The following is a 15,749-nucleotide window of genomic DNA, read 5'->3' on the forward strand; positions in this document are numbered from 1 at the left end:
TCTGTTGGCAGCTTGTGGTATGTTTGGGACAGAGTAGGAAACAACACTTACTGGTCTACTTCTTGCAAGTTAGAAATCATTTTTGTACTGCAAGCTTTTTTGGTCATCAGTCAAGTGATGCTTGATGAAAGGTCTTTAGTGTCAGGGTGCTGCTTTTCATGTTCTACTTGTGTGGTGTCCTGATTTCATCCTCCTTTTGTCTGTGTCTGTCTCAATGGCGTGGAGTTTCTCTAAAGTGACTGTAAGCACTTTTTTATGGTTCATGCCTTTAACTTTTCCAGCCTTACTGCGAGCTGGCTTTTCTAAGTCTTTGCAATATCAGGCTCCGCAGCTTTTGTATGGTTATATGACCTGCTGTCATGACTCTCAAACCACTGTTCTGTTAATATTTTTTTCAGTAAACTGAATACCTTACAGCTGCAGATACAGCTACTGCTAACCCTAGGCACTCTTGTCCTTCCCTGGATGTGCTCTCTGCCTGGAGTAAAACAGGTATAAAACTTGTGCATTAACACTATACATTGGCTGAGAACTTGCAGGTATTTCAGCACAGGTGTTGTCTTGCAGAGCTGACCTGAAGGTGACTTGTGGTACCCACACATTTTATATAGTATTTAAATCAGATTCTCTGTAAAAGAGCTTTAAATTTCCTTTTCCTTACTGCTGTTGCTAGTAAGCATAGTTGAGCTTTTTCTACTGTTTTTCACCCCAAAACATCACAAAGCAAGGAGTAAACTTTGGAAGGCTGAAGGTTCAGTGTTGACTGAAAGGTCTGATACAGAATTGTGTGACTTTCTTGCAGAGTGAAAGAAAGAAATGACCCTCCTGTTTGACTTCTGAGTTGATTTAAAAATAACTTCTGTTACTGTTCTTTAATGTTCTGCCTACTTAGTGGGAGAGTGATACACAGTTTTGATCTTTCAGGCAGAGATGTGTGGGTTACTGGTATTGGGGCTTCAGATCTAGAGATATTGGTCTGTACGTTAGGAGATAGATGAAAGATAGTTCCAATAAATTTTGACTCTTTGATACTGGGGAGGAGGCAGAATGATAACACTACTTCAAAGAAAAATGTTTTCCTGGAAGTCACTCATACTCAGTGTGAAAATGAAAAATCCTGGCTTTCTGGCAGTGAGACAATATAGCACTTCGTACCTACTGACTCCTTTCAGATTTTGGCCATCCTGACCTCTGAGTATTTGAGTTTGCTTCCAAATGTGAATGATAAGATTTTGTCTGTGTTCTTAGTTTTTTGTTTTGTCTGTTCTTAGTTACGCTATTCTTTTAAAAGCTCAGATTTAAAAACATGGGCAGCAGATTAAATGAACAGCCTGTCCAAATAAAGTGTGGAGTAGAAGAGTTTTCTTCCAGACATGCCTTCTTTTTGAGCTACACCATGCTGATACCTAATGAAACAGCCTTTTTCAAACTTGGAGCTGGTACTTGCTACAATTTATTGAAGAATCTGTTCTAACACAGTCTGGATGGCACTGTTCAGAAACTGGGATCTGTGTTTTTCCCTGTAGTATTTGAACTTTCAAGTTAAGTGTAAATGCCCTTTAAAGTTGTTTTGAGACTCCTGTGTCATGGAAGGTGTGATCATACAGGACAGTATAAGGACCCACATCTGATATCTGCAAGACCTTTAATACTGTGACGGTAGCTTTTGTTAAGAATTTGCCATGGCACTGAATTTTCCATGACACTGACTCCTTTGGTCTGATGTAAGCATGTCTCCAGTGCTTAGTTTTCATGATTTTTTTCCTGTTGTAGTAAAACACATTTTTGACTTAGTGATGAAGTGTATCTGCAGGCACCACATACTTCAGGAAATTGAGTATAAACCTCAGTGTAAACCACCATCTTTTTGCAAGGTATAAGTGCTAGGAGGGAAGACACATGCTATTTCAAAGCAGTCATTATTAGGAACTTACGGATGCCCTTGTTTTGCAAGACGTTCTGTTCCTCTGGTCCCATACCTTCTCAAGGTATAATCACCCTGTGAAAGTGACTTGATGCTGCTTTGAAAGTACTTTATTATAATGAAACAAAGAGCAAAGCTCCCAAATTCAGGTTCCTGTCTCCATGTCAGAAGAATGTCACACCATAAGTCCACCATGGGATTTGAGGTACTCATCACTTGACAAAGGTCAGTTTTTGGGTGTCATGGCAAATAATGTGGTTTGACAGGTCTGCAATAAAAGGTGGTAGAGAGGAACAAGGTCTTAACTTCCTCATAGCAAATGTGGGTGCTGGATGAACAGAGCTGCCCTCCCATGCCTCGGAGTCAGTGCGTGGCTTCAGTGAAATACCAAGTAAAAACATGTAGGTTATCCCTTGCAAGAAACAAGGTCAGATCAAGTTAGCATCATATCTTCTACCTGTTGATGTCCCCAGGGTAAAAGCCTGTTTACTGTTTTATGTCTCATTTCTCCAGCCAGGCTCATTTTTATCGTGTAGGATGTGTTACAGAGGGGTTTTTGATGGGGCATAGAGAACTTCATAGCACTTGATGTGCATTCACAAAGGCAGGAAAGTATAGGTATTCAGGGCTGTGTGCTGTTAGATTGACTTTGCTCTTGCTTTCATGCTGTCCTGTACCTCTCACCAACTTTTTGATCAATTCTTTTGCTTTTCCTTCAATATTAAAGTTTGAAGATGTGCACAAGAGAATAACATGAATTGGGAAAGATACATTTAAGCATATGTGGGAGCTCAGCAGTGTTGCATGTCCACGATGTCTGTTTCTTTAGTTACTGATTTAGGTGTATAATTAATGTTACTATGAAATGGGTTATTGCTTCAGGCCTTTGACGCAGAAATATCCTAATACAGCTAAGTCAGCCTTTCAAAACTCATTAGAAAATGAGCTAACCTAGAATTTGCCATTATGTTTAGATTTCATAACTTGTATATACAATTTTCAGTGGGTTGGACACAGATAATAGAGATGTCTATTGCATAAATATATCAGGTGGAAGTTCTAATAGGCTTGAATATAATGTCCAAAGTACTGCATGAAATCATACAGCATAAGAATAAAAGAGCAATCTGCAGGTTAGCCTATAAGGAGCAAGGGCATCTTCAGTCAATTTTGTACCATTTAGTTTTCATGGAAATTGAAGTACTGGAAAACACTAGAGATGGAAGATAAATTAGATATGACTCAATGAGCAAAAGGTTAAGAGAGAGCTGAAGTGTATGGAAGCCACATGGCCCCAGAAATGTAATATTTTCTGGTCAGAATGAGATAATATCTGTATTAATGATGATTTATCTAATTCTTAGACTTAACAAAGGGTTCTGGCATCTTGACTGTGCTTCTGTTCTTGAATTTCTGTTTGCATAGCAATTCGCATCCTTAGAGGTCAAATCTGCAGACTTGAGTCAGCACAGAAATCATACTCTAAGTGCAAGATTATTTTAAAATAGGAAAATTACTATCTCTCTGCATTTTTAGTTGGATTATACAAATTAAAAAATTGTGCATAAGTCATCACAGTGCAGCATATGGATCTGTCATGTTATATCTGTGTTGCATTATTCATTACTTGTATATCTGGATTAAGAAATGAAGTTTTCTTCATCTGCTACTGTGAAAGTCTGCATTCATGGGACTGCAGTGATTTCCTACTCCTGGTGGAGCAGGCAGGGTGGAGTGTCACAGCTGTGTTTAAGCTCGTTTTTCTTAACAGTGATTATTAACTTCAGGTGATAAAGAATGCAACTCAGACTAAATAATTTTAATCTGTAATAGGTGTTCAGAGTAAAATGCAAGAAGAGTCTGACTTTGGCCATATTTGTTCACATTCATTGTGGATTGTCTGAGAACAATGGCTTGTTCAAGTTTCCACTCCTACATTTCTGTATGTTTTCAATAAGTCTTTTTTTTTTGGAAGCAAAGTAATGGGAGCCTCACAGGTGTAGGTGAAGTTTGAACATCTCTTGGCTCTAAGGGGGAAGAAATGATGACTGAAGAGTATTTTGGTTTGAGCAGTGACCTTTTTGCTTTGATTCTACCCCATGCCCATTGGGGGGGGGGGGGGGGGTAGAATTCCACCACACACACACAATCTTGGGGAATTGTGCGGCTCTAGTCAATTGGTGCCACATCTCTATTTTTAGGTCTTCTACCTAGGAAAACTAGAGATTTAATATTTTTGAAAAATAGAGCCGCTAAAAGAAATGCATTGAAGTAGTCCTTGTGTAAGGATGTAGCAGCAAAGCACAAATTAAGGCTGGTTTCCTTTTCCCTTCACCTTTAGGGTGAATTTTAAAGGTGAAAACCCAGCATTTTTAGCTTTCAGGTTTAGAAAGGACAACCTTTATTTCTCAACTTCTTTTCCCTTGTTATGGTTCTCAAGGAGGAAATGGTTTTTATTCAGCCTCTTTAAATTGTCAATCCAGGAGTAAGAATTCAGCAAAGCTACACCTCCTGCAGCTTCACCTTTTAGTTTTAACTTAAGCCATTATCTTAGCTATCCCAAGGCTTTCCATGGCATGGAGGCTTTCCTGAACAAAAGCGACTTGATTCTGTGTGTATTTAATTGTGTATGCTTTAGTTTGACGCGAACACCTCTCCACGTTGCGCACGCGTTGTGCTTGGTACCATTTTCAGAGCCAAGAGATGGAGGCAGTGTCATCATGGCTCTGTCTGTTCCCTGGCGATCGAGGTCAGCAACAGCATCCTGGTGCTCATGCTTTCTGCTGCTGTCCCAGCCTGCTGTTGTGAAAAAGTGGAGGGGTACAGGAGTTTCCCTAATGCTTCCTGGCCCTGTTGCACTGCTGGAGATGGGAAGGGTGAGGCACAAAACCTTCTGTCACGATTCCTTCAGGGAGAGGAGTGGGAGGTTACTTGAGGGCCATCTGCCACTCCATCTAGACGCATGCCTTCCTCATCAGAAAGAAGCTATTCTCGAAGGTTTTAAATGTTTTTAACTTTCTTTTCAACTTGACTGTTTCTTGAGTCACGCTAAACTGTTTTGCTTTTTCCTGGCTATTGGTAAAAATAAGTAGCTTTTTTCAGGGAAGCCTCAGCTATTGGAATCCCCAGTGGGGCATGAACTTTGAACTGAAGTGAGTGAGTTTCATAGCCCAAACCAAAGGGTAAGGTAAATGCTCAGAAACTGTATTGGGCATCCCAGCCAGTTGAGGTGGAGCAGTAACCCTCTAAAAGAGGATGATGACTTCGAAAGCTGTTCAGGATATCAGGGTGAAGTTATGTATGTCTTTGAAGAGTCCTGGTTGTCTTATTGGGCCCCACTGAGTCTCGGGTTTCTCTTTTTGTATTCACAGCAGGCTCAAGAGGACTGCAGATGTTTGTGTAAGGCTGAAGGGACATGTCTGCAGTAAGAGACTACTCAAGTTTTAATGTACTGCAGAATGCATGTGACAGGATTGCTTTGCCTTAGTGCTTTGCTAGAGGCTGGGAGCAGCACATGAGACTGAGACAGCATGGGCCAATGGCTAAATGAGTAAGAGCAAAATCACCTCTGTAGTTAGCACGATATTGTGGGTGGTGGTGTACAGTTGAAAGGTCTGAGTGTATCCTTTGCTTTAAATAAGTATTATTCAAAGCATTGATCAAGCCTGATACTGTTCCCAGCTTGTTTGAGGTTAGTGATCTGTTCCAGGACTGAACGTCTGTCCTGTGTAATCTGTTGATAATTTTGGTGGCACTTAGGCTCACATCCACAATATTGGTTTTGCTCAGACAGACCCAACTTGACATTTAGCTAAGATTCTCAATATAATAAATGTAACTGTTTGTCCTTGGCTGGCCTAAACTTTCTTTAAAGGAAAGAGCAGTGAAAAGTGCAGTTCTGTGTTGGGTTCTTTCATCCTGTGTGTCAGCTAATGTTGAGGCTTTCTTGCTCTGGGAATAGTTATGTTGTTAGAAGTGGCTGTGTCTCTAGATGTCTCTAGATTGACCTGAATAATTAGGAATGTATAGTTTTACTTTATCAGTCTCACTTGAACTGATCACTTAACAGAGTGCAGGTGTTAGAGAAAAGTGTTAGCAGTGATATTTCTACTGTGACTTCTAAGGTATCTCTAACTGCCCTGCCCACCTCTCCCACAGCAGTTTATCGGTAATTGCAGTCAAACAGAGCTCTTGCGTGGTCTCCAAATCAGCCTCTTGTCAAGCAGTGTCTTCACCTTGTTGTACTTGTGCTGCTTTTTCAGAGCTGCTTACCAATCTGTTATGCTGGCTTCCTTCTTCATGCAGTAGCTGTTAGTGCAGCAGTGTTGTTTAGAGCAGCTGATAGGTTCTTTGGCTTATACAGATTACTGACTTTCCGAAAGTATTGCTTCACATGTGGAGACACTTCTCTAGTTCAGGTATACATTTTTAGTGTTCCCCATATCTTTTTTTACCTTCAAAAGATGACTTGACCTTTCTTTTTCTGTCCTTTTAGTGCTGTTACCAGAGCTGTCAGCCCGTTTCCTGGTAGCAGACTTCGTGTCTGTGTTGATGGCAGAGTCTTGTTCAACTATCCAGAATTGTTCACTTGTTTTCTCATTGCCCACCTGGAATGGGCAAATGTATCTCACTGCTTCTTTGCTGTTGCCAAAAGCTTCTACAGATGAGTTTCTTCAGCACCAGTCAGAAGGATAAATGAAAATCCTCGTTTACATCCCATATGCCTTTTTTATATCTATCTTGTGTCTTTGATCTCTTTCTCACCCTGCCTTTGCTGAGGCCACGGGGTAGTTCAGCAGTGCTACTTTTTCAGCTATGTATACCAGAGCCAATGTGGTAAGGTTTCCCCTCTAAACCAGTCACCTTAGAGAGTGTGCGTGGTTAGTTTTTTCTTGTTATATAGTGACTACTCTCCTTTCTGGTCTTACAGTTGCCAATGTTTACATTAATAACTTTAAATTACTTTGAAAACTTTACGAGTGCCTTATTATCAGAAGCTAATTCCAAGTTTTCTTTGAGCTTTTGGGGGCTTTGATTAATATTGTATCACAAGTTCTTCGTAACTTATGCATAAATCAAAAGGTTCTCTACCGGCTGTTTTCTCTTGTGCTGAGTGAGTATTCTGTTGGAGTAGTTCACTGATCCTGTTTGTGCTACAAGTTTTTTAATAGTATAATGGAAGAAACAACACAGAAGTAAACAGACGTGTGAGTGGGAAGGGTTGCTAATGGAGAAATGTTGGTCTGTGGTGGTTTAAAATAAGTTAAACCGCAGACGAAGTTAGGGTTGTTTAGCCTGCTTGTGCAGACTCACCAAGCACAGTCTGTGCTGTCACTTCTGGACATCAGAGAAACCATCGAGCTCTCCTTGATAACTACCCTTCCTGCAGGGAGACTTGAAAGCGGTGGTGGTGTCTTGTTCTGAAAAGCAAGGTTGTTGCCTGAAGAGCTGCCCTCTGGCCTGCATGTGCCTTTACCCGTGAAGTTTGGGGTGTTCTAGCAGCCTGTGTGATAGTTCTTGGCATATGCTGAATTCAACAGCCTGCATTGTGTCTCCTTATACAGCTTTTGTGAGCATCCATGAATGAATGATGAGTCTTCATGCAGCCTCATAAAGGATATTTGACTATACAAGAAAAAAAAAGCTTGTCAAATTAATACTCAAGTAATGATTAAAAAACAGTTAAGAGGAAGCATTAATAATTTCAGTTCTTCAAAGTACAAATAATAGTGCACTGAAATATTTTTGGAAGTACATTTTTGCTGAGTTCTGTTTTTAAAGTAAAATTCAGCTTCTATGATACATCAGGGCTTATTGACTTTCACTAAGCCCTCAAATAATGATTTTTTTCCTTTTTAAGTTTTTGAGCAATACTCCTTGCAGACAAACCACTTAGCCTTGCTAAATAGCTGTCATTACTGTTGTGTATTGAAGTAGGTGGAGTAAAACCTTTGTAAAGGAGACCAGAGATTTTTTTTAAAAAGACAATTTTATTACAAGCTGAGACTAAAATTCTGGTTTAGACTTTCAGACCTTCATATTTGGAAGGCATAAAGGACATTGTTCTCATCTACGGGCCCTGCTCATTCTGCCACTTGGCATTATGACAGTAAAATCCTTTTATGTATTATGTATTATGACATCTGCTTATCTGTAATTACCTTTATGTAGTAATATCATTTAGAAGTAGACAGCTTAATCAGTGGAGGCATCTGTGCAATGATTTTGGTCTGTCTATAAGTAGAATTAATTTCTGTATATAAAATGCACATGAAATGTTTTTCCCTCTCAGTGATGGGGATGAAAAGATATGAACACAAACAGGTAGGAGAGGGTCTCCAGCCCGAAGCCCTAAATGCTTCTCTATCCAGTGCAGCTGGAGTGATAACAGCAGTGTGAATGCTTTGGCTTTGTCACCTCATCAGCAGCTCAGCTGCTCATGCCCAGCAGGAAATGGTAGCCGAGGCTGAGTCCTGGAAGTATTGAAAAGATGCTGCATACCAAAATACCTATTTTTCAGGGAAAATGACTGGTAGCCCACTAAATACTGTATTGCTGGTCTTTGTCTTGCTAGCTTTGCTTTATTTTCTAAAGCACTCTTGTTGATAAAATTGTAACTGTTCTATGGGAAGCAGGACTAATCACTTCGAAGCATATGGCTTTTTAATTCCCGATGTTTGGTCTTAAAACAAAAAAAAACCCTTTGCCATGCAAACTGTTTTCATGACTTCCTTGAACTGGAGCTAATTAGAAACTGGGATTCTGTTAATACTGCGGACAGCTTTTAAGACTGTTTAGATTTTAAAATTGTAACTGTATTTGTAAATTAAAAGCAGATTTATTTAAAGATAGATGGCTCCAATATACTGTATGCACTAACAAAGGGAACTGCTTACTGTTTGAACTCAGCAATGTTGGTTCCTTCTCTTCTGGGGACCGCAGACACATAGCTGAATTCCTTTTTCAATGTCACTGCAAGGTGATCTTGAGTATCTTTTACGAAGTCTTGTTTCCTGAGGTTACAGACTTTCTCAGGTTTGAGTGCAGTGATTGCTGAGCTGTTGCAGTAATCTGAAGTGCATTCTCTCTATGAGCCTAACACTGTCAAACTGTTTAGGTCTTCCCATAATACCAGGGATTTTCCAGTAGGTCAATGTTTTGGCTTTCTTGGGAATTATTCACAGTTCAAATTTTGTGTCAGAATGCTACAACTTTAATCTTAAAGTGCAGTGCTAGGTTGGAAATAGTTTTTTTTAAAGTCTTGTTTTTTGGCATAATTAGCTATATCACTTACTTTTCATGTCAAGTGGAAGGTATCAGGTAAGAACTTTTTCCATATTAGATATAAAAAAGCATTCTTGGTAATTTCAAAAGTAACAAAAGCGGTGAAAGAATTGGTGGAATGGGACTTGTTTTTGAGACGTGATGGTGGTAGTTAGAGGGGTACATTGCTGTGTCCCGTGGAGCACTTCAGTGAAGGTAGGTGTGTTATGGAAACAAAGTGCTTCAAATGAGAAGTGTTCTCTGGGGAAGTACTGGGATGCTTTTTGGGCTCAGTGTAGTCTGGTGAGTGCAGTGTAAGTTCACCCAGGTAAGCTTGTCCTGTAGGAGCTTTCTGTCTGCAGCCCATGGCCTGCAGGGTGAAAATACTCTGCAAGGTCATGCAGGCTTGCTGGGAGGCACAGAGACACAAGCATTTCAATAGTAAGCAGTTTGTCAAACATGGTTGCCTATGTACAGTGAAGTGCTTCAGGAGTTGTTGGAATTTGTTTTTGGTTTGAGACCATAGAGAATGGCTTGCAGCTCATACCAAAGCCTCAGTGCTTTGCATGAAAAGATCAGATTGAAGGTCTTGATATCAACCTAAATTAGAAATGAAATCCTGATGTCAAGCTATCTAACCAGACAGACTTTGGTAACAAGATGCAATGAAGACAAACTTACGCTATTCGAGATGGCAACGGTTGTTCTGAGAAATGTGTTTATAAACCCTGGGTGCAGCAATCTTCCAAAATCTGAGTTTTTTAATCAAGTTAAATTCACTGTTTAGATTTCTCATCTGCTAACCAGAGGCAAGAAGCCTCCTGGATTTATACCAGTCTCAAACTGTGGCAACAGTCTTCCTGTTCTTGCCAGTGTTGTGGTTATATTTAACATCTGGACTAGGTTGTAATCAGCTGCAAATGGCCCATTAGCTTTTTTGTTGTTCTCTTAGCACTGTTCAATTCAAATCCAACTGGGTTTGCAACAATCCTTCATTTTAAAAAAAGCAAACTACAACAATGTGCTTGGACACGAAAATGCCATTACAAAGAACTACCTCACTGCTGTTTCCCCAGTTCTCTTTGAGAAATCCTTTACTCCGCTGCCACTTGCAGGTCCAGTGGTACTCTTAAATAGGGCTGTTGCAGGGAAACTTTCTGAACGCCTTCTCTGCTAAACTTTAATTTACTGCATTTTTAATCTAGGATTTTAGTAATGGACTTGATCAAAATACAGAGTAGTTTCTTCTGTATTTGTGGGCTGGGAAAAGCATTTAAGATGAGCTGTTTTTCAGTGGTGCAATGGTCATCTTATATGGCTAATGGAAAATTGACTCACTGCATTTCCTCTTTCCTCCTCTTTCCATCTTGAAGACTTTTAAAAAATATATATATATGCTGCGGTATAGTCCTTTTAGTTATGGTGTGGTTCTTGTGGTAGTTCCCAGGGTAGATGCAGAGGTAATAGATTTTGCTATCTTTTAAATCATCTCTTAAAAATAAGCATCCTAATTCATGTAAGAAAAATAATTTTGGAACTGAATTTGGAAAGATTAGATTGGAATTGCCTCAAATTCAATTAAGCCCCACTGCGTGGACGTGCTGGGAATATAAAGGCGATTACTGTAAATTTGTACAAACTGATTTGTTGCATTATCTTGCTAATCTAACATACAGTACTTTTTGTGTCCATATTGCAGACGGCAACTCCAAACTAACATGGCAGTCAGACTGTGTGATGTGGCTTCTCTGCTTAGAAGTGGTTCGTGGGCAGCAGAGCCTTGGACTGGGGTCTGTGGGATTTTTATTAAATTATGTAGGCTACTTTTTTTTTTTACATGTTAATAGTGCTGAGGCCATACCAAACTCTAATCTCCCATTTGGAACGCTAACTCTCTTCTGTGTTTCGTTACAGGTTGTAGGTTGTGTCCCTACTCTGTCAGGGCCTAGAGCACACTAGTGTACCTATGACAACTTTCCTATTACATGGTGATCTCCTGTAGAAATTATACTGCAGAGCTTGCCTTTTTTCCAATGTCAATTAGATTTTAGTGATAATTCAAAATACCCAGTGGATAACTGAAGAGTAGTATTGTACTAAAATTGTTTTGGTATGGTCTGAATACTAAATTGCAGTAACTTTAAAAAACCTGTATACTATGTATTTGATTACTATTTTTTAAAGTATATTTACAAGTCTTATTCTAAGAAATTGTTGTAAAACTGTAAATTTATCTCAAACTATCTTTCAGGGCAGAAAATATTTAGTAACTGCTGAAGATGTGGCATGTATTTGAACACTTGTATTCAACCTATCAATGGAGTATGCATTATTTGTAAAACATATTAGTATTGCTTTATCCAGAGCAGATGGTTCTATAGCTGGGAAATGCTGTAATTTCAGCACACACAGGCTACTGCAGCTGTTCACTTGAATGTTGGCTTAAGATAGCATTCTTGCCACCTGAACATGAAAATAAATGTGCAATTAAATGAGGATTGTCTGTCCTTGCTAAATCCTTCTAATTTTGGTCAATGCAGACTTAAAATTTGATAATGGGGGGAAAAAAATCAGTTGTACAGAGCTTCAGTGAGAGCACAGCATTTGTGGCTACCAACTCTGCCAGATACACTGGTATTCTGAAGAGTAATTTATCTTAATTGGGATCATCTATTTTCCCATCTTTTCAGCAGACTTGTTTCCTTACAGTGTCAGGAGCATGTTACCCCCTTGAAGTTTGTCACAAGGGAGGAAAATGTTGCTGATCCAATGGTAGCTCCTCAGGAAAACCAGATCACATTTTTATATAAAACACTCTTAATAGATGCATCTTCCTTTTCTTGCTTTGTGCTGAAGTAACCTCTTGAAAAACACTTCTATATACAAAACATGGAAATGTCTTCCCAGGAATGTCTGAACTCGTTTCAGATGCTGTAACCTCCCTTTCATGTGTTCAGGAAATTCAGATTTGAACTCACTGAGTACAGTTGGCCTAATCACTTATTTATGTATGCAGTGATTGGATATGCTGTTTTAAACAGGGGAGTAAGGACAGATAACCTCCAGGGGTCTTTTCCAGCCTGATGATTTCTATGATTTTGTAGCAGGGATTTTATAGCAGGCTTTCTTGCTTAGATATTTTTCTAAAAATCTTAGTATGAGGTTGGATTTCAATGATTACTGGATTTTTAGTTAAACTTCTTGATGAGTCTTGCTTCTGGAATAAATGATCTGTTAGTGGGTAACATACATAGAATTTTCTGGTGAGGTTTGTTCTATATAGCTGGTCTCCTACAGGATAGGCTACCCAAGCCTTGGATGTTATACTGCCATTAAAAAACTGTTTAACAGCTGTTAGCATTCATTGACTGCCAGCGATGGCAGAGAGCCTTTGAACATGTGGGTAATGTGTGGGCAAGTACTGACTCTTCTCCACAGATGATTGCTGCTATGTTTGCAAATCATACAGTCAGTTACTTCTGGGTGAAACAGGAGTTTCTGGGGTAGTGATTGAGTTAAAGTATCAAATTTAACAGTTTTCAGGGTACAGAGGAAGGAAGAGGTGATTAACAGAAATTGGCAGTTTAATCAAAAAAATACACTTAGAAACTGATTGCTAGCCTGTGGTAGCAGAAGGTTGACCTAGAGGTTATCAAGGAAGAGTTTGTTTTCCATCCCTGCATATTCATTTACATCCCTAAACATCTCTTTAAATTACTAATCTTACTTTCTAGTGCTATCAGAGACAGGGTCAAGGTACGATTAACACCCACCTGTCTTGAAAATAACCAAAAAAGGCAAATACTTGAAAAACTGCACTTCAGTTAAGTTAACAGTACTGATTACCATTGCAACAGTCCAATTGTGCTTGGTAATTTCTCTACTATAAAAGCTGTGATGCCCTGAGTGAAGGGGATGGGGGAGAATAAAAACTGAGTTATGGCTCTTGATTTCACTGGAATAAGCCCTAGAAGACTTTAGTGATGACTTGATTTGCCTGTAAGTTTTAAAATTGTTTCCTTGATTAACAGTTAAAAATCATTCAGTATTGTTTTTGCATGTAGAAGCACTATCTGGCCCTGGCAATACCACTTGTGCATAGTGACAATTCTTTTAGATTCTAATCTGGACTCTCCATAACAGAGGGTGAAATATGAATTTTGATGTTTCTTATTTCCTGTATTTTTAGCAGGTAATCGCTGCCATGGAAGCACAGCTGTCTAATGGACCAACTTGCAATAACACAGCCCATGGTGCAACCACCATAAACAGTTGCTCGTCACCAGTTGATTCTGGACACACAGAAGACAGCAAGACCAATTTAATAGTCAACTACCTTCCACAGAACATGACGCAAGAGGAGCTGAAGAGTCTGTTTGGCAGCATTGGTGAGATAGAGTCTTGCAAGCTTGTCAGGGACAAAATAACAGGTACGTGCATTTGGGGATTTTCTGCATCTTCTCACTTTCCTGGCATCTGAGCTGTCACACGGTGTTTTTGCAGTTCTCTTAAACTATGGAATAAACTCAGAAGAAACCAATGCAGATGTTGCTAGTCAGAAGGAACTTCTGTCAATCATTGTCTAGATTCCACACCAAAAAGTTATATACTTATATTTACATTTCATCCAGTTCTGTGTATGAGTGCTATAAATGCTATCAGGACACTTAATTCTTCTGAGCTTTCAAGTCTGGGAAGATTTAGATGCAGAAAAGCAGTTAACTATACAAGGCTCACTTGAGATTTTATTGAACTCCAGTGGAGCTGTGACTTTGTTAGCCTGGCTGATACATAACTTAGCTTTTTATAGGATGCAGGGAGTTAATCTAGTACCTTGTGAAGAAGGGTGGCTTAATTTTTTTTAGCTTTGTGGGTAAAGCAGCTTTTGCATTGCAGCACTTCTGCATTTCTTTAGGATGCACACTTGAATTGATTTGTGCTGTCAGAGTGTAAGTATGAGCCTGCAGAGTGATGTTTTCTGTTAGTACTTTATTTTAGCAACAGCTGGTGCATACAGCACATGTATTTAGACCAGTTGTTTAACTTTGAAAGAACTACCAGATGGATGCCTGTACTCTAAAAGCCAAATGAAAGGATGATTGGCAAGGTTCAGTTTGTCTCATTTCCATTTGTCAACTCTGAGCTCTGTCAGACTAAGAAACATTGTACAGTTTACGTTGACATTTCATTATTTTTATTGAGAGATACTGACTTGGAACTCTATTGCCTGACTTTTTTTTTAGTCGCCAAATACCTAGCTTTTGAGAGCATATCTTAAGTTCTCGGCTGCAGCTGTTTAATATACTGGTTAGCTTGTGTTTAAAACTACTCCTCTTGGAGGCTACATACTCTCCATGGCTTAAGGGATGGAACCCAATACTTTACTACTGAAAAGACTACTGAAATGTAGTGGCAGTACACGGTCATTTTGCTCACAATAAATAAACTTTCTTGTGACTGTGTTCCTAGGGCTGCAATAGTGGGATGTGGGAAGAGACAAGCTTTAGCTGATACAGGTTGTATGGGGCTTCAGCTCCTCCTACACATACTGATGCTGATACCTTGGATGTGTTGGAGAGAAGTTCCCCAGATGCATACATGAATAGCGGGGGCTGAGGCCTAAAAACCTTCAGGCAGTTCTGGCACCAACATCAAACTTCTTTGGCATGCAGTACATGCTTTTTTCTCTTGTCCTGATAACATATTTTCTGTGCTAGCATGGCAGAAAAGTTCTAACAGCTTTTCCTACGTTGGTGCAGGTGCTACTGTGTGGAAGGGTGTTTAAGCAGGAATCCAGCAACAAAAAAACGAGGGGAGTTTTTCCAGTGTTTTTCAACTGCATCTGCCAAGGGTGAGCAGATTCGTCAACGTTAGGGTTTTCTCTTAAATTTGTCTAGCCTGATAAGCAGGCAGCAGTGAGACTGACTTTAGCCACAGGCATCACCTTGGAATATATTTATATATATTTATATAATACTTTAATTGCCAGTGTTCATACCAAAGGCCTGCTAACATGCAGTAAGTGGAAAATATGGATATGACACTTGTGTTACTTCTGAATAATTATTTTTGCTTTTTGAGAATGCTTTTTTGTAATCATTCTCTGCACTCTGTAGGCAGTGCTTGTGACAGTGAGTTTTACTTGCGTATGGTGTGAGGATGACTGGTTACACCTGAAGGGATGTTCTTGGCATTGGTTACTCATAGTTGTAGGTCTTGGCTACTGTTCTCACCCATAGACACTTTAGCTGACAAACCACACTTCTGTGACACTTCTGTGTTAAAACATGGATTCTCACACCTTGCTTTCTTGGGTCTGCTGCGGTTCAGCTCTGTACAGCATCAGTTAGTTGTATGGCTTGCTTTAGTTTCTACTTCATAAGATACCGAAAGAGAAGGAGAAATAAATGGGCTCAGGCCTAGAGACATGATGTTGTATTTCTATTTCTGAGACTGTAAGAATGGAATTTTGTCTTTTCAAGTGACTACACTACATACAGTTTATATTTGTTAATTTGAAAGCAAATCTCCCCCAAACTAGGTAATCCTTTCTGAAGAGGAT

The 15,749-nt window shown here is 39.4% G+C and overlaps 1 protein-coding gene across 3 annotated transcripts in view; it reads left to right on the plus strand.

Annotated features, from left to right (window-relative positions):
- Nucleotides 1–15,749, plus strand: part of ELAVL2 (ELAV like RNA binding protein 2) — a 90,588-nt gene that overhangs the window by 30,544 nt on the left and 44,295 nt on the right. Inside the window, exons 1-2 of one of the 3 annotated variants that reach the window (XM_035564554.2) lie at nucleotides 10,894–10,977; nucleotides 13,377–13,617. In XM_035564554.2, the coding sequence (XP_035420447.1) occupies nucleotides 10,906–10,977; nucleotides 13,377–13,617 (313 nt within the window). In that variant the 5' untranslated portion in view covers nucleotides 10,894–10,905. Of the gene's footprint in view, nucleotides 1–10,893; nucleotides 10,978–13,376; nucleotides 13,618–15,749 lie in introns of those variants that run through there. The other 2 variants (XM_035564553.2, XM_050716275.1) reach the window with 2 other exon arrangements.

Source organism: Cygnus atratus, chromosome Z (assembly GCF_013377495.2).
Source record: "Cygnus atratus isolate AKBS03 ecotype Queensland, Australia chromosome Z, CAtr_DNAZoo_HiC_assembly, whole genome shotgun sequence".
Taxonomy (NCBI): Eukaryota; Metazoa; Chordata; class Aves; order Anseriformes; family Anatidae; genus Cygnus; species Cygnus atratus.